Here is a 19,224-nt window from a genome sequence, read left to right as displayed (position 1 = left end):
ATATAATTCCAATATTACCTTGGTTTGTGGTGTGATAACTCATGCACATACCTTGATTCATGAAGTTTGATACATTGAATGAACAAGCATCTGGCTAGTTAACAGTAATAACTTTATTGGAATCTAATCAAAAAGGGCCAGTGAATGAGAAAATGGATGGAAATTTGAAATGAGTTCACAAACTTCTTGGAGGCCAAACACACAGCAAAAAAAAAAAGAAATAATAATAAATCAGACACATTTCATGTTTAAATACTTGTACAAAAGCAAATACCTAAATTGAGTGCCATGGCAAGAAGAAAACGGCATGTTTGGTAAGGCCAGAGAACATTCCGGAAGTGTCTAGAATTCATCTAGGGTTTACAGGTGCATGTACAGATTTTCTTCCTTAAGTAGTCTACAATGAGCAAGAACAGGTAGGAGTTACCCGTGGTGGAGTCTGTTGGTTTCTGGACTGAAACAGCTGATTGGTTCACTGGAGGGGAGGAATTGCAAAGTAAGTGACGAGTGACGTCATCATTTGTTGCTTAACGGTATTTCTTAAAACCACTTGAACATTTCTTATCATGACCGTGAAGGATGCATGAGGGTGGTAAGGCTCTGCACAGTTACACTACTCTATGCTATTGCAGAGGGTATTGCAGGATTATTTGGATAGAATAGCCAAGGGATTAGCGTGCCAGGATTCACTGCTCCTGTCTTGGGAGTCAACGCTCTCCATGTGCGAAGCATCCTCAGTGCAAAGTGTCTTTGGCGAACAGAGGTGGAAGACATTACAAGCTGGATCACCTGTCCTTGAAGCTGCTCAACATTTACACTCCAAACAATTTCAGATAATATTAAGAGGCAAAAGTGTTGTATAGGAGGTAGACTGAGGATGTCAGCACCTTTCTGCTTCAAGGCTGTCTTTACAATTCAGAGCTTTCACATGCATCACCAGAGAGTTGGACGCCACAATGGAAACCCACTAAATTCTGGCTCAAATCCAAAATAGCAAAATAAGTGCCTTCATATGAGATATAGTTCCTGAATGACAATCGGTCTAATTACTGTTCTGTAAACATCGCTCTCTACTGAAGGACTCTGCTCTGCTCTGCTCTGCTCTGCTCTGCTCTGCTGTGATCTCACTACAGAGCCTTAGAGGGGAAAACCACACCAGGTGTTTTTGGGACAAACACATTGACCCTCAATTGTGCTGCAGAAAAAGTGGCAAAAGACCACAACCTTATCTGGACCATTTTCATTCTTCTGGAAACCAAAGTATTTCAGAGGCGGTCTACATTTCGATTGAAAAATAGATTAAATGCATAATTAGGTTCAGCATATATAATAATCACATTACTCCATCCACGTTGATTTACAAAAATCAGCTGCTTAACAAAGCCATAGCCAAAGACTCTCTCACTTCCTCATTCCAGTTGGTTAATTGGTGGCTACCGTTCTGATTCTCATTGAAGTGTATCCCTTTAGAAGACTCACACCAGCAGTCAGTCTGTGCATAAAATTGACATTTAAATAACTAAAGCTTTTCAAATTTGTGTTTCAGAAACTCAAAACAAACCAGAGAATACAAAGTCAAAGGGGAGACTGTGCACTCTGTGCAGCATGGCCCTGGTCCTGCCTGCTGCCCCTAGCACTCAGTGGTGGAGCCTGCGGCGGTGGTGGAGCCTGCGGTGGCGGTGGAGCCTGCGGTGGAGGTGGTGGTGGTGGGACTCCCGTTGGCTGCACTGGGGCTGTCAGGTGTGGGGGAGGCCGGGGCGCCGTGCGCCTCCTCTCCCGAGACGGCGTGGCTGATTCCGTTGGACTGCACACTCTCTGTCTGCTTGTCGCTTCTGTCAGTGCTGTAAGACACCACAGTCAGCTTGGGGAGCGTGACACTGGAGCGCCGGCTGGACCGTTACAGTACATTCATACACTGAATACACAATCTTATGCGTAGAAAGACTACAGATCAAGTTTATTTGACTTCTCTGATTAAGTGTTTGTAGAAAAGTCTTGATCCTCCATCTGACAACTGACATGACTCACCGTCCACAGCGGGCGCTGTAGCCCGGAGTGTCGTGCGGCCCCTTCTCAGACATGGACCTGCGGACGGCCCCCGCCTGCCTGGCTCCCTTGGGATCGGTGCCGGTGTCAGAGCAGCGCCGGGCCACAGGCGGGCCACAGCCGTGCTCCGGGCCCACCGCCGACTCGGCCGGCTCCGCGCTCAGCTGAGGGCTGCTGCCTGCTGCCACTGGCTCTCGGCCCGCGCCGTCGGAGCTGTGGCCTCCATTCATGCAGTCGGACGAGGACACTTTAGCCAGTCCATCTCTTTCATCTGCAAGAGAATACACTGCAACCGTTAGGCACACTGCAAATAAGTTCAAAATAAAAATAAACATTTTTTATCCTTGTCAGTATACGTGAGAGAAAACATGGATTGAAAATACCTTTGAGTATTATGCATTTGTTAAACATTAGAAGCACACTGTAAAATAAAGTAAATGTTTAAAATCAAAGTTATATCAGTTGTTTCAGTTATTTAGGCAACTGCACATCAGATGGAACCTTGGAATAATGTTCTGCTCTGGAGAGAGGATTCCACTTTCCAAAATGTCTTTTCAGGGTACAAAGCTCTGATTGTATTCCCAGAACATCATTTATCTTAATTTCTCCCGTTTTGTTGATGTCCTCTTGACTAGTTCACACTTCTATTCAGCTGTTACTTTGGAAAATGTGTTCATTAAAACAGAGAATGAATGGGGCCTATCTATAGTAAGAGCTTTGTGTAAGCTTTATCACACTACAGGGCCAATGTCATAGTTACATAAGGACTGGGCTTGTGGCTCCCCCTGCTGGATGACATTAGTACTAACGCAACACTGCACATGAATGGTGTAAAATGACCACTGCACAGTGAGAGAATGATACATAAAAAAAAACAAGATATGTCGCATTCCAAGAAAAGCGTGTTATCTTAAATGATTATGTTCCTGGCAACATTAGAGTAAAAAGTTTGTTGCACATCTTATTCTGACTGAAAATGTAAAGAGCTATATTTAGTGGATGTGGCGGATCTTCACTGATAGCCTGAAGCAGTACCCGGGAGTTGCATTCTGAAGACCTGTCTAGTCAATATGAGGATGAGAGTGGCTTTATAACAGATATATTCTTGTTCTAAACTTGAGCATTTTGTGAAATATACATGTATACATAGCATAACAACAATAGGAGCTTCACTGTAACTGTACTTGGCATTTATTAAGTTTAAAAAAAAAATGCATGTATATATAAAGTGTAGGACTATTAGTCGAAGGCAAGAGTATGCTTGAAAATGCTACATATAGCCTACAAGTATCGACATTTACAACAGGACAGGGGTATACACTGTCATAATAATAATCTTAAATGTAGCTGCAAGCAGCAATCATTGGGGTCCATGCAGAATGTGCCAACTGCCCCAGGTAGCAAAAGGTTGAATGATTCCACCACTTCAACAGGATCATTGGTATTTTGTAAATGTTACGTGAGGATTTAAAAAATAAATGAATTCTGAAGATAGACCAAACCATGTCAGAGGAACAGAGGAGAACATGGTAGCTTGTTGTAGCAACATCTACTAGCTGATTAGTTTGAAGTGCGGAACAGAGGAGAACATGGTAGCTTGTTGTAGCAACATCTACTAGCTGATTAGTTTGAAGTCGGGTAGACAGCTTCTACATGGGACACACACACCTTCTATTCCGTGTCAGCCATGTGTGGCCTACAACTCCACCAAGTTTTATGTGGATTTGGGAAGCCAAAGTATATGATATTGCAGACCAGCAATTAGTGAAACATTTGTAATTGTAGCAATATTAAAATATAGACGCTTTTTTCACATTAGTATCTGACACATGTTTACAATAACATTCCACACATAGATGGATATTTCTGGAGACTAGCTTTACCTCCTGAGCCAGGGTCACAGGCTTGTTTGCGCCTCCTCCTCAGAATCACTTCCAGCTCGCTGTCCTTCTTAGCCTGCAGTGTCTCCTGAAACCCTCGACTGGGGCTCTTCTTCACCGTGTCCTGATACACGAGGAGAGGTGCAATTCAACCCATTTGGCATAAATAACCAAACGCAAGTCACTTAAAACAAGTCATTTTCTGTCAACTGTCAAGGTTTGGCAGTAAACCACAAGGACTAATCAGTGAGAAACAGGGCGCTCGGGGCAGGGGAGGCACACATGGAACAGGAAGCAGTCTCTCTAGAACCTCCCATTTTAGAGGATCATTAATGGAACTCATCACTGAACGTGAACACCACAATAATTCGATTACAGACTGACGCTGGAAGAAGAACTCCAAGTACCAGTATTCCTTTCAGTTCCTCCATTGCGCTCTCTTGTGGTTTTTGTGGTTTTTGTGGCTCCACTGCAGGTGGTGGCTGAAAACAAAGGAATAAAAGCATTTACACAAAATAAAAATACATTATACATATTTACATTGTATTATATCCACACATTACCATTAACACAGGACTCAGTGTAATGTAGGCTACCTCAGAATCATAAGATTAAACAACCAAACCAAATGTACAATGTGCATCTGGTTACATTTCAAAAAGCACCAGGCATGTCGTCATATTATTATTTTTGAAGGGGTAGCCATAGCAGCACTGCCTGAGTAGACTGACTCTGGTTTTGGGCACTTCATGTTCACAAAAGGACTGAATGAAGGATTGGCCTGGGACACGAGATACAAGCAGCCATCTGCTCCCCATACTCCCCAGAGCACTGCTGTAGTCATGACACCACAGACCTAGGATCTTCTTTATGCTCTGCTCTGTGCTATATGCTCTGTGCTATATGCTCTGTGCTATATGCTATATGTTCTGTGCTATATGCTCTGTGCTATATGTTCTGTTTGTTTAATGGCTACCATCAATATGGCATATTTCAGACATTGTATGTTAGTTGCCATTCCAATGAGTTGAGACAATCAATTCATTTATGAAATCACCTTCGCTCCAAATCTCTTCAATGATGACATCAGCAGAGCGAGGGGAAACAGAAACACGTTGTTAGATGGACACTGCAACTGCATGAAAACTATCAAATGAATGGCTGGAAAGGCCTGTATTAAATGGCAGACAAAACGTCCTTTATGTCAGAATGGACATTACCAGATGGGAAGACTAGAACAGGTTTCAGAACCTCACCTTTGTGTCCGGTCCTTTCACCGGCCTGAGAACCACTCCATGTTTGATCCTTTCCATCATCTCATTCACTGCCTTATTTTTGACATCATTCGCACCTTCGCTTTCTACAGGGAGAAACACACACACACACACACACACACACACACACATACAAATGAATGGACATACACAGACAGACAGACAGACAGACAGACAGACAGACAGACAGACAGACCCAGGAACAGCAGGTCCACAGATACAACATGGCTGATGCTGTGCACAGTCAAAGAGACATGAGCAGATGCCACACGGCAGGCAGGCAGGCAGGCAGGCAGGCAGGCAGGCAGACAGACAGACAGACAGACAGACAGACAGGCAGACAGGCAGACAGGCAGGCAGGCAGGCAGACCCCCACTCACCGGGCGCTGCCTCTGTCTTAAGGGAGCCCTTCCCAGTCTTGGACGACTTCCGCATGATGGCAATGAGAGAGCTGTCAAATAAAGAGATGGAAAATGAACAATGAACAATGACACACTATTGATTTAATGATTCACATGCCTTTACTTAGAAAATCAATCATGACAATTTACCATAGTGGGGCAGGAATATAGTGAATAGCATGGTCTGTGTTAGGTGCAAACAAAATGATGCACTAAAACTGTCTAGGGAAACACAACCAACAGAGGATGTCCTCTGGAGAGAGTAAAATGTGGCCAGACAGAGTGGCTTCTGCAAGTAGAGCATTACCTGAGGGGGTTGCAGCGAGAGGGGGGAGGAGGAGGGGGAGGAGGAGGTGGGGGAGGAGGGGGCGGAGGGGGCTGGGGAGGCGGGGCGGGGGGAGGGGCTGTCCCAGGAGACGGGGCTGATGATGCTGCTGCTGCTGCTGCTGCTGCTGCTGCTGCTGCTTCGTCTGGATCCGGGCCTTTCTGAGCCTCCAGCAGCTCTCTCACTGAGGAGAGGAGAGGAGGAGGAGGAGAGGAGGAGGAGGAGGAGGAGGAGCCTTTATTAATTACAATCACAGCGTGCAGCTACATCTAACGGTCAGCTTAAAGGTGCAATATGAAGCTTTTGTTGTCAATGACAGAAGTGTTTGTATACTTCAAGCAATGATGAAAAAATGATGTTTCAGCTTTTTAGGCCATTTCTAAATATCGACCTATATATTTATGTTTAAAAGTTAATTTCATGTTGAGATATGCCCATTAAAATTGCAATGATCAGACATTTGCTTAACTGAATTTCACTTTTTTTGTATTCTATTCTGTGAGGGACCTACTGTAGGAGCTATGTGGCGTTACCTTGGCTTTCTAGACTTCTTTTCTTCTTCTCCTCTTCTTGTAGTCGGACCTCCGTCTCCTTCTTCTCCTCCTCCAACAGATCCAGCTGCTTCTGCATCTGGGCTATTTGCTTGTTGAGGGCACAGTCCTCCAGCTCGGCCTCCAGAGCCTTCACCTGCGGAGAAGCACAGCACACTCACTGTCTGAAGAGCCACAGAAGGAGCGGTCCATCACCCCATGACGCTCAGGTCTACCTGGAGATCCCACTAAACATCTCCTGGGATCAACACAGCTTGAGTGTTCCACAGGCACAACAATGCGGCGCTTCAGTGGAGTGGGCCACGACTCTGCTGGCCTTTGCCTGGCGTTAGTAGCCAACAGCGATCTCCCAGTGATCGTTATTGATTGACATCCGGTGAATTTGGCATCCAGCTGCAGTCCCCTGTGTTGACGGCCAAATCCATCAAGCTCGTGCTCTTTCTGCAGTGTCTGCTCTATCTGTATGGGCCAGAGATGCTAGTAGCAGGCTTCCAGAATGCAGCTCACAGTCAGTCAGCAGTTTGGCTCTGTGGCACTGATTGTACAGGACATGGACAAATGTTTGCCCTCGCTGGTAAACAGCCCTTTTCAGCAGATGGACTGGGCACAGAGACCATCGCAGTATTGTCTGACAGGAGTATAACAGGCAACATTTATCATCGTAGACATTAAGGTGTTAAAAGGGCTACAAGAACAACCACATGTCATGACAGAGAGGATAGGGCTCTCTTTATCGTGTGGTTCTAGTTTTGTTCTTGTGAAACTTCTGTGAAATCTTCTCCAAGACCCAAAGAGTCATACTCCCCGCATCCCTGCATCCCATAGTATTACACTATTTACAATGTTTCTACAAAATAAGATCAGTGATAAACCAATAATAAAAGGTGACAGAGTTGTTAGAATGATCCACACATTTAATGAAAAACGATTAGGTCATTCCCTATGAGGTGCAAAGACACAAGTATGGACGGTTTCGAAAGCTGATAGGCATGTTTTGTCATCTGTAACCACTTAAGTTGCCCTCATAACTTCGTTTTTATCAGTGAATCCCTTATCTGCCATGAGGGCTGGCTGTCAAACTCCAAAAGAGTTAGTCTGATGCAGTGGTGCTGTAGCTTTGAGTTATGGCAGCTTTGATGACTGCCTCCCTCATCCTCTCCCTCCCATCCTCTTGTCATATCTTGAGGCTCTTCTGAGAGGGAGTCAGGGTGCTGATCCAGCAGATTTAGCACAGCTTTACAGCACTTGCCAGGAATGGCTGGTATAAGGGATTCACCAGCATGTCAGTTTCAGAGCGTTCAGGGACCTCGGTGTGTCAAAAGATGCCACACGGGCCGTCTGTTAGAGAGGCTTGATAAATCTCAACAAGAACAAAAAAACAGATCTCTAATTCAAACGTCTGCTCTCAATGCATGGTGAATGAAGCACCTCAGACGGAAAAATCGTATTATTATTATTCTTATCTTATTATGAGGTCATTCTAGTTTGAACCAATTGAAAAGACAGAGGGAAGCACCCATTCCATCCTGAGAGCGTCAACCTTCCTACCTTCTGCTGGTGCTGTAGCCTCTCCTGCTCCAGGGTCTTGGTGAGGTTGGCCACGTCCTCCAGGGCCTTGAGGAGCTGAAGGCTGGGGTCGGCCTGCTGCAGCAGGATCATGCTCTGGCGGTTCGCCTCCTTCTGCTTCACCAGCATCTATGAACAGGCCAAAGGAAGCGAGCTTCAACCAAACCTGCGATTAGCCCTGACGGACTGGCCTATGGTTTGAACATTTGCAGTTGCAGGATTGTGAGGGCTTCATATATGTGAATGAGGGTGATGTCATGTGGCCTTTTGATACCTCATGGGCATAGGTCTCAGCCTTCTGCCTCAGGTTCTCCTCCAGGTCCAGCTGCTCCTTCAGACCCTCATATTCATGGGCTGCCATCATTGACACTGAACAAAACACACACACACAGACACACAGGCACACAGACACACAGACACACATACACACACACACACACACACAGACACACACACACACACACACACACACACACACACACACACACACAGGCACACAGGCACACAGACACACACACACACACACACACACACACACACACACACACACACACACACACACACACACACAGACACACAGACACACACACACACACACACACACACACAGACACACACACACACACACACACACACACACAGAGACACACACACACACACACACAGACACACACACACACACACACACACACAGACACAGACACAGACACAGACACAGACACACACACACACACACACACACACACACAGACACACACACACACACACACACACACACACACACACACACACACACACACACACACACAGATACACACATTGGAGAATCAGGGCCCAGATCAAGGGTACATTGAGCAAGCTGCACCTTGGTTTAATAGACTTAATGTCATTATAAAACATAATAATATACGTTCAAAGATAAAAGACATCTTCTTCAATATGTGGATGGGGGTTGGGCAGGGAGAAGGGCCCTGCTAGAGAGTGATGTGAGAGTGTCTCCGCAGGATGGAAGAGGGGGCACTTCCTGTCGAGCATCCTGCAGCTAATTGGATTAGGGCACGCTTAAATGGCCTGGGAGTCTGGGAGTTGGACGGAAGGGTTCATCTATCCAGCCCTCAAAGGCAGGAGATGCCAGATGTAGACCATCACATTCACTCACTCACTCACTGTTGGGGCTACACTGAACCATCACATTCACTCACTCACTCACTGTTGGGGCTACACTGAACCATCACATTCACTCACTCACTCACTCACTGTTGGGGCTACACTGAACCATCACATTCACTCACTCACTCACTGTTGGGGCTACACTGAACCATCACATTCACTCACTCACTGTTGGGGCTACACTGAACCATCACATTCATTCACTCACTCACTCACTGTTGGGGCTACACTGAACCATCACATTCACTCACTCACTCACTGTTGGGGCTACACTGAACCATCACATTCACTCACTCACTGTTGGGGCTACACTGAACCATCACATTCACTCACTCACTGTTGGGGCTACACTGAACCATCACATTCACTCACTCACTGTTGTGGCTAATCTGAATTAGAATATCAGTGACGCGATACCGTGTTTTCAGAAGTCTACACTTAGCTTAAAAGGCCGATGTGCATTTCCCAATGCAAAGTATTATTTAAGCACTTACCTCTGTTAAACCTCTTAATGGTCTTGCTTTGCTGTTCAATTGTTTTGTATAGTTCCTTCATCTCGGCTTGATCCTTTTCGGTCTACAGAATGGCAGAGGTCAATAACATGTTACACAGTATGACAGCACAATTAACCCTATTCAATTCAATTCAATTCAATTTTATTTATATAGCGCCATAACAATACAATTGTCTCAAGGCGGTTAATTCAATACACTGTATGACTAAAGTGCTTTTAATAAATAAAAGATTCACTGTAGTCTATACATTTACTGTGCACAGTTGATCAGAAGAAAAAATAAATGCAAACTATCCATTTTATCAGCAATGACTTGAAATCGTCTGTTTGAGGAAGGATACGCCCTACAGTCTTGGGAATCATCTGAGTTTGAGGAAGGATCGTCTCTACAGTCTTGGGAATCATCTGAGTTTGAGGAAGGATACGCTCTACAGTCTTGGGAATCATCTGAGTTTGAGGAAGGATACGCCCTACAGTCTTGGGAATCTGCAGTAGTGGACAGAAGATGCTGCCCCAGAAGACTCACCCTAACCCTCACCCTAACCCTAACCCTCACCCTCACCCTAACCCCTAACCCTAACCCTAACCCTAACCCTAACCCTCACCCTAACCCTAACCCTCACCCTCACCCTCACCCTAACCCTAACCCTAACCCTAACCCTAACCTAAACCCTAGACTCACCTGTGTTGTGAGGTCAAACCCTAACCCTAACCCTAACCCTAACCCTAACCCTAACCCTAGACTCACCTGTGTTGTGAGGTCCAACCCTAACCCTAACCCTAGACTCACCTGTGTTGTGAGGTCCTCGATGTGCTTCTGATGCTCCTGGATCTGACAGGCCAGCTGTTTCTTCTCCTCCAGAAAACTGTTCACCGTCACCTGAAGATCTGAAGCAGAATGGACCAAGTCATCGCACTAATCTCACCACTCTTCAGCTAGTGATACCTTCCCTGCAGGCCACATTACCAAGATATTTATGATGAGGATTATATATATGAGGATATAGGATGATTACTGCTGAGAAAGGTGCCCAGTTATGATGACATATGAGATCTAACACCAGTAAATAAGGACAAAAATAACATCAATATTTCATGACTATTAATAACCAACCACAGACACCATAGTTCTGTTTTAAACTGTCTGAAATGTCAAACCGTCACTAATCTGGCCATAGTGCCATATCGAGTGGATAATCTTAAATACCAACAGTGTCAAACAGATTTCAGGGATCACATCAATGAGAGGACAAACATGGACATGAGAACATGTAATCCCTAAAATGGAGATTTGCCACATGGCCACAGTGCCTGGTAAACGTCTGTCCATAAAAACAACCACGATGGCTCCTCCAGAAACTCAATCCACATTTGTTTATGTCTGCACTTCACTGTTCATATTGTGACAGGCTAAAAACACTGAAGTGTAATTGGCCTGTATGTGCTAACCTTTGACCTGCTGTTGGTACTGGCTGTAGGGGTCAGGGCTTGGGTCCTGAGGGTCAGATTCCTCCTCCAGGGAGATGCAGTCAGAGATACTGGGCAGCAGCTCGTCCAGACACGGCCGGGACGACAGACTCAGGTACTTCAGTTTCCTGTTCTCGCTGTTCAACTACACAAACAAACGCCACGCGGTGGAGGATAAACGACAGCAGTCATAATCAGTATTCTTACTATAATTATAATCATTATATGAATGATTCTATACATGAGAACTGAAGAATATTCATAAGCCGTGTGTATTCCATATTAATGCCTGTCTATAAAGTATTGGGTTGTTGTGTTACCTTTGTAGCGAGCGCTTCTGCATTCTCCCTGCAGGATTTTTCTATGTCCAGCTGCGTCTGCAAACCGCTCACCTCCTCGATCACCATCTGGGAAACTAGGACAAACACAGGGTTTTAATAAACAACCAGAATCCCATCATAGACTAAACAAACAAATATACACTGCCAAATGTTCTGGGACAAGACAAATTCCAACTAGCTTGAGAAAAGCTAGGACCCCCTCAAAAACGAGATGCTGCATCTCAAGGGGTTATCCTCCAAACAATACATTTCAATCTAATATGAAAGCAATAATCTGTCAAATATATCATATATCTGAAAAGGTCAGATGCCACCTAGCTGATACTACCTCGTCCTGGGGGAAGTGTAACAAACCAGTCGATCCTACAGATTGAGCTTTCATGACAGCTACAGGGTTTAACTCAGGGGTCAGGAGTGTTTAGCAATCACAGTGACAGCATATGGACACTAATAATGATACACACTTTATCATTACTCTACCTATTTATCTAGCTTTAGGATTGGTCATTGATTAGTTCAATTCTTTGACCTGCAATGCTGTATGTGAGGAGGTAGAAAGTCAAATGCTTGATCAAATGAACACAAGGCAGTTAATCAATCATCTCCAATCATCTCCAGTAGCACAAGGATCACAGGCAGCTGGATCCTAGGACTGTGTCAATCCACACCACACACACAGGCAGCTGGATCATAGGACTGTGTCCATCCACACGACACACACAGGCAGCTGGATCATAGGACTGTGTCAATCCACACCCCACACACAGGCAGCTGGATCATAGGACTGTGTCCATCCACACGACACACACAGGCAGCTGGATCATAGGACTGTGTCCATCCACACCACACACACAGGCAGCTGGATCCGATGGCTCAGTTTTTCATCGAGTCCCCACCAGTGTTTCATTTCAAGAACTAAAAATACTGCTTATGAAGTTCAAATCCTAAAGTGTTCATAGTGATTTTACAGTAGTGGACACAGTTCTAATCAGTCTACACAGGGAGGCGTTAATATGTGTTCTATAATATAAGTAATATCGATGAAAACAGATCTAAAACAATCAACTCTGATATAAAGCTCTTTCATTCAAATGTGTTCACTAGAAAGCTGATGATCATTTTGATGAAAATGACAATATACAAGAACATTGTTTTGGTCACTAAGCTACCTGCGGTGTTTACGGCTGATCTGCTTTCCTTTTCTGCAGCACACATACTGACACTGACACTGACACTCAACGCTACTATGGTAACTGTAGCCTCCAAGGCTGCCTCGCTTTGGGGAGTGGCGTCATAGTCATGTCAGCCTTGAAGTGTTGAGTCAGCTGCAGACTTCCTTTACTCTCCAGGAATGTGGACTGACATCAGTGCAGCATACTCACATCTTTAACCTCAACCAATCAGCATACTCACATCTTTAACCTCAACCAATCACCAGTGCAGCATACTCACATCTTTAACCTCAACCAATCACCAGTCAGTGCAGCATACTCACATCTTTAACCTCAACCAATCACCAGTGCAGCATACTCACATCTTTAACCAATCACCAGTCAGCATACTCACATCTTTAACCTCAACCAATCACCAGCGCAGCATACTCACATCTTTAACCTCAACCAATCAGCATACTCACATCTTTAACCTCAACCAATCAGCAGTGCAGCATACTCACATCTTTAACCAATCACCAGTGCAGCATACTCACATCTTTAACCAATCACCAATCAGCATACTCACATCTTTAACCTCAACCAATCACCAGTGCAGCATACTCACATCTTTAACCTCAACCAATCAGCATACTCACATCTTTAACCTCAACCAATCACCAGTCAGTGCAGCATACTCACATCTGTAACCTCAACCAAACACCAACAAACCTCACAGTCATTCCAGCACAGTCACTCCTCTCCTCTCACCTCCTTCACGTGACATTGAGCCAATATCACTCCAGCCTTTGCAAGACTATAAACATAACGTGCCCCAGAAATACAGCAATGCAGGTTTTGCTTTCCTCTGAAAGGTCAAGGGCGGGTACCCTGCAGGATGCATGTGTTCTGACAGTGCAGTTGACACGGCAGTAAATGAGTCATTTGTGAATGGGCTCTCGAGCATCCAGGGAGGATCAGCAGGGTCTATGCTCTGCTTTTCTGTACAAAGCAGCTGGTGAATTATTCATGCTCTGCTAGTAGCTAGTCTGGAATTCAGAATCAGGCAGATACCACGCTGACACACACACTACTTCAGATACCACGCTGACACACACACACTACTTCCCCCAAACACGTTCAAGTCTCTCTGGGATTGTTGTTTTCCTTCCATGTGGCACACCCATGCAGAGCATACTGCAGCGCATAGAAAAGCTTCAAAGTATTGCCACATTGTGTGATCTGAGGAATATTACACTAATATAGGCTGTTGAAACTGAGCAATTGCAGCAAATATAAATATCAATTGATTATTTAAATATTTTAATATTATAAATCAATTTAGATACTGTAAATTCACCTTACTTTTGGAAGCCCAGACATAAAACATTAAAGATGAAATCTGAAGCACAATTCCATGTCAACGTTCTATCCATTAAGGACTTACATCTTCCTTCATTACTCTAAGGCAGCAGAAGATTTGCAGAGTAAACAGGAAATGTTTCATGAATTCATTTCTCTGAATGAGCATTAGAGGCTGTATTGTCAGAAGAGTAGAGCATGTTTTATTCAGCAGTAAAACAGGGCAGCATCCCCTGAAAAGATGATCAAAACTGCACTGTTCTCTCCCTGTCATCCACCACTTGGGTCTCATTGCCTTAGGGGGACAAAGCCCATGTTCTTCCTATGCTGCTGCAGCAGCATCTCGCTACTATGCTATGGCTATATTTCTCACCTGGGTTCAATGTTGTGCCAAGGGCCAACATCTGTGTTCCAAATAAACATTTGTCAGTCCAAGCCTTTTGTATTTAAAAGTGATCTACTGGTATATCTATTTCAAACCAGCCTCCTTTCACAGGCCCTTCAACCCTTTTGGTCAAGTCAGCTGGTCTGATGAATGACTGCTCAGTTTAACAAAGCATGGTGGATCATTCACAATTTCACCGCCTGTGACTCAAGAGTGCCTGCACTAAACATGTGGCTCATTTACATACAGCCGCCGCAGAGCAGGGGCCTCGCCGTGGCCCAGGGTGCACTGGGGTCTGTCTTTGGGAGGCCCCCTGACTCATTGGCTCTGTTCATCTGCCTCTCTATGACAGGCTGTTAATGCGTGGCTCAGGGGCCCGTCTTGTGTGGATATTCTAGGTCAGTAACTACTCTGTGCCTAATGCTGCATGAGGGAAATATGGCCTCGGAAAACCTGCAGCGGAGGCACACAAACACAGAAAGGGCATCATGGCACTGTGGAAATGAGAAAGGGTTCCATTAGCCATGCATGTGGACTCGTTTGTACCAATTGTGATGTTTTAAGTCACATAAAAGACTTTAAATAATGTGCACATAAGCATATGGGCATAACAAAGAGGAATGAAAAAGACATATGCTACATTGTACAGCGAACGTATAAATTATTATTGGATGTATATTTGAGGTAATCCTTATTTCACAGTGGCACGCAGATTATTGATGCGTGTCTGTTAATTATCTAGCACAGATTCAGCACCATTCTGTGCACGAGAGCCATGAGGTGGCAAACAGCTGCTGCACCAGACACACACACACTCAGTGCCTCCCAGATACTCAACGGCAGTTTCCCCCGAGCAGCCAATCATCAAATAGCATTCCGACCAATCAGGAACTACCAGCACGAGGGCATTGTCCTGTAAGACAGCAAGTAGGCCAATCAACACTGACATTTGCAGAGTCATGTTAGACCCTGCATAGAAAAATGGGAAAACTGTCATGTCACAGTTGCCTAAAGAATATATTTAAAAATATATATATTTGAAATAAAAATGCAGTGCAATGACTGCTAACCTGTACAACTGCTGATAATGTCTGTGTAAAATGAGCTTTCATTTGAACGGTTTATTATTGCTAAATTGAACCTGAGGCAGGTAGACAGTGGTCCCGTGAGCTTGGGAACAGTGTGCTCATGAAATATATAGTGGCCGGCAGGTAAAGGGCCCACTGCATGAACAACAGTAGAAGGCTGTAAAGTGGGCAGAGGCATCCACTCATTTTCTACTGATTAATGATTTATAGCTGGAGAATTGAATAATTCAGTGGAATAACATGACAGGGATGAGTATTGAGTATAGAATTGGTGGTCTACATTTCCTCCCTGGGGTTGAAGGGGGGGGGGGGGGGTTGACGGTGACGGTATTTTGGCCAAAAAAGGACCCTCAATTGTTCCATTCAGAGGGAGTTCCTCTGAACACCTGTTTCTTGGGCATTGATCATACATGATGGCCATACACTGTTATAGTTACAGGATCGTTTTTTCAGGCATTGCGTCACACTTTTGACTGGATCGCTATCAGTTAAACCAAGGCCCTTATATTTCACTTCCAGGACCTCAGAGGGTTATATGACATTACAGGGAGCATCAGCTGCCTATCCCCTTCATCAAGTGCTGCACACACAATGTGCTACTGCTATTTTAAAATGTAATGAGCCTTTTTTTTCAATGACCTTAATTTTTTAGCATCAAGTCAAGAAGGCTATTTGCCCAAACTACACTACAAAGCAAACAAGCCAACATCCGTAACTGCACAAATTCAAGCAAGTAACCATTAGCACAAGGCGGTTAATATTTACTATGATGTCTTACTCATACAAACAAACAAAAAACAAAAAACAATAAAATATCTTTCTAAACCATGGGATGTAAATCGATGTAGGACTGTTTGTACTGCTGTTATCCTCACAAATCCTCAGACGGTTAGCCTAAGCCACTGGACAAAGCCCATTAAAAGAGACATTATTAAATCAGAAAAGGTTCTAAACTGTACTGAGGATGAAAAAAACATGCACGTGAGCAGATAAGACTTTTACTAGAAGATAAGAACATTTCAAATATATTTTTGAACAAGCTGCCTGAATGCACCTTCTTACCTAAGAGCAGTCTTCACACACAGACCTCCAGCAGCCAGGTTGTGTGTTTGCAAATCAATTGTTAATGGTGGCTGTATTTCATTGCATGTCGCCAGGGACGGAAGGTCACCAAAACACAAACGCATTACATGGGTTGGCTTTGAGTAGTCATGGAAACTGGGGTAACCTCTTGAATATGGGTGTGGACGGCCAGTCAGAAGCCAGCTTCAAGACACTGTCATTAAGAGCGGGGTGTGGGAGGAGGTGTCACAAGGTAAGTAGGGAGGGCAAGTGTTAGGCTGAGGTAACAAGTCGAATGAAATTGACACCCTCTCCGTTTCTGCCAGTGAAAAAAAGGGGTGATGCCGCCAACAACATCCCTTTTTGATTTCTTATCTATCTAGGGAAGAAAGTGCTGTATGATATGGAATGACATAGTTATACACAGTACATTTAAACATTTTCACATTCAGCATATCCCATTGTATAAGGGTGTTAAACTCACCTCGCTTGATGTGCTTCAACTGTCTCTCGGCCTCATCTCTTTCCTCTGTCAGTCGTGAGCACTTCAACAGGAAGAGGAAACAGAAGCAATGCATCATGAGGACGGTTTCAACCCAAGTTTATTCAAATCAAATTCAAATAGAGTAAACTAGAATACAAGTGCTTATTCAAATTCAAATAGAGTAAAGTAGAATACAAGTGCTTAGGTGACTACTTGTTCTGTGCATTGTATCCTTTGAACTCAACCGATAAGGCTCCTCTGAAGTGGTCTGATGAGGTACATGTTTCCACATGGTTGGCTCTCGGCCATAATAAGGACTCATGGCACAGTGAATGCTCCAACTTTGGAACGTATTTCCCTGAACTCCCTGTTTGATAGGCTTCTTCATTAAAGCAAGAGATGTTTCTGTCAATTCTGATTCTTGTCAGGTAAGAAGTGACATCCTGGCAGTGCATACGAGTTTAGCTCTACGTTGGTGCATTTAAAGCATCATTATGAGTAGGGACATCTACGGTTTCTCATTTGACCAGATTGTAAACCGATGCCTTAAACCCAGTTGCCTTTAACAGTTAAGGAAAGCGTTGGATTTGAATGGGATGCTTATGGCCGCTGCTATTACTCAGCCAAAAACAGTAATCTCTTTAATCTGGACCCCCCCCCACCCTAAACAACTTCAATCCTCTTCCACATCCATCTCAAAGATGTGCACACACTTTCACACCCATCATTTTCTCTACAATGAAGAGTGAATTTCTTGGTAGACCATTTGGATTTCACAAATGCAATCTCAATAACTTAGACCTTAAGGGACCCATTTATCTCTTCATTTCTTTTTTTTAGTATTTAGGGGTTATGCCAAGGAACTGGTCAAAGAATGATATTCTATGTCATTTTAAAAAGACCAAAAATTATCAAAAAATTCCCAAAAACTTGATGCTAATGACAAATATATGGGAGGGGTCTGCATAGCTGTTCCTTTATAGAAAACCATGAGGAAGAGGCAATAGGATTTCTGCCTGGTGTCAAAGGAGATAGGAGTGTCAAATCAAACCAGAGAAAAATCACAATGCCGGCTTTTTCGTCCATGCCTCAGAAACGATTAGCTTTTTACAAAAAACTTGACCGAACACATGACACCAGATCCACGTGAAACTGATGACAAAATAGGCTAGATATTTCACAAAATAATTACTAACCTCCTTTTTCACTCTGTGAGCGTCCACCTCGCCGTCTGCACAACCCTCCATCTCTACCACAGACGAAGATGAACAAGGAAGCATCACTCAACCAAACGCACAATAGCTACGGCCCGTTATAAAAACGGAGCATGTGATGATGATGATGGTAGCCTGCGTATTTTCTTTAGCAATAAATATTAACGCTTGCTGATTTTTAAATTACCAATTATTTCTTCATTCTTCCTATTTCTGTGTCAAATGAAGCAACCGGCCGGTGCACATACGTCTTGCATCCAAGACCCTGGGTTGACAGCGCAAACCCTAATCAGACGGAGCGGCCCGCCCCTCCTCCCTACTGCCTATTCCTAGTCTCCTGCACACGCAACCTCTAGTGGTCGGCTACCGGCTGAGTTTCGTCCCAATTCTGTGCTGTGGCCAAAACCCTGATGAATGCGCAAGCTCCACCCATTTTCGCAGATTTGGAGGATTAAGTCATCCTTCATCTGCCCCTTCAGACCATCGCAGAGTATACATAAGTAGACACATCTATAACGGACATATATAGTTTAAATCACACAGAGAAGGGCCAAATGTACATCTAAAACAACAGCTACAATATGTAAGTTTGTTTTAAACGTGAAAAAGCACTTCTGGAAGTACACATGCATCTGTAAGACAAGACCCTCATTGAACAACCTGGGCCGCACAGCTCGAACATTCCTTTTTTTCAGTTTCTGAACAAGTGAGTAACCAATGAGAAGCTCAAATAAGCTCAGTCAGGGACGACGGCAACAGGATGATATGTCAGAGGCCAGAATGGACGTGCTGATGGGCTGGATCTGACTGGGCTGATAGAACAGGGCTGCTTTCAAATGTATAGGCAGAGGAGACTTATGGCAAGCCTCCCAGACCGCGTCTTAAATGTCCCTGTCCTAGAAGACCTTGAGTTTCATCACACACAGCGTCAAAATGGAATTTG

The 19,224-nt window shown here is 44.2% G+C and overlaps 1 protein-coding gene across 1 annotated transcript; it reads right to left on the bottom strand.

Annotated features, from left to right (window-relative positions):
- Positions 1–98: 98 nt before the first annotated feature.
- On the bottom strand, positions 99–19,189 carry shtn3 (shootin 3). Its single transcript, XM_031587547.2, has 17 exons — positions 18,264–19,189; positions 17,068–17,128; positions 11,515–11,609; positions 11,177–11,339; positions 10,518–10,615; positions 9,708–9,789; positions 8,318–8,412; positions 8,026–8,172; positions 6,460–6,613; positions 5,909–6,110; positions 5,581–5,651; positions 5,183–5,286; positions 4,984–4,998; positions 4,334–4,408; positions 3,930–4,050; positions 2,029–2,317; positions 99–1,841 (listed from the first exon to the last, which is right to left on the bottom strand). Exons 1-17 carry the CDS (start codon positions 18,345–18,347, stop codon positions 1,631–1,633), a joined length of 2,067 nt encoding a protein of 688 aa, XP_031443407.2. The 5' UTR covers positions 18,348–19,189; the 3' UTR covers positions 99–1,630.
- Between the last annotated feature and the right edge of the window lie 35 nt (positions 19,190–19,224).

The sequence above is a fragment of the Clupea harengus genome, chromosome 20 (assembly GCF_900700415.2).
Source record: "Clupea harengus chromosome 20, Ch_v2.0.2, whole genome shotgun sequence".
Classification (NCBI taxonomy): Eukaryota; Metazoa; Chordata; class Actinopteri; order Clupeiformes; family Clupeidae; genus Clupea; species Clupea harengus.
The sequence above is the reverse complement of the archived record's forward strand: the minus strand, read 5'-3'. Positions and strand labels throughout refer to the sequence as shown.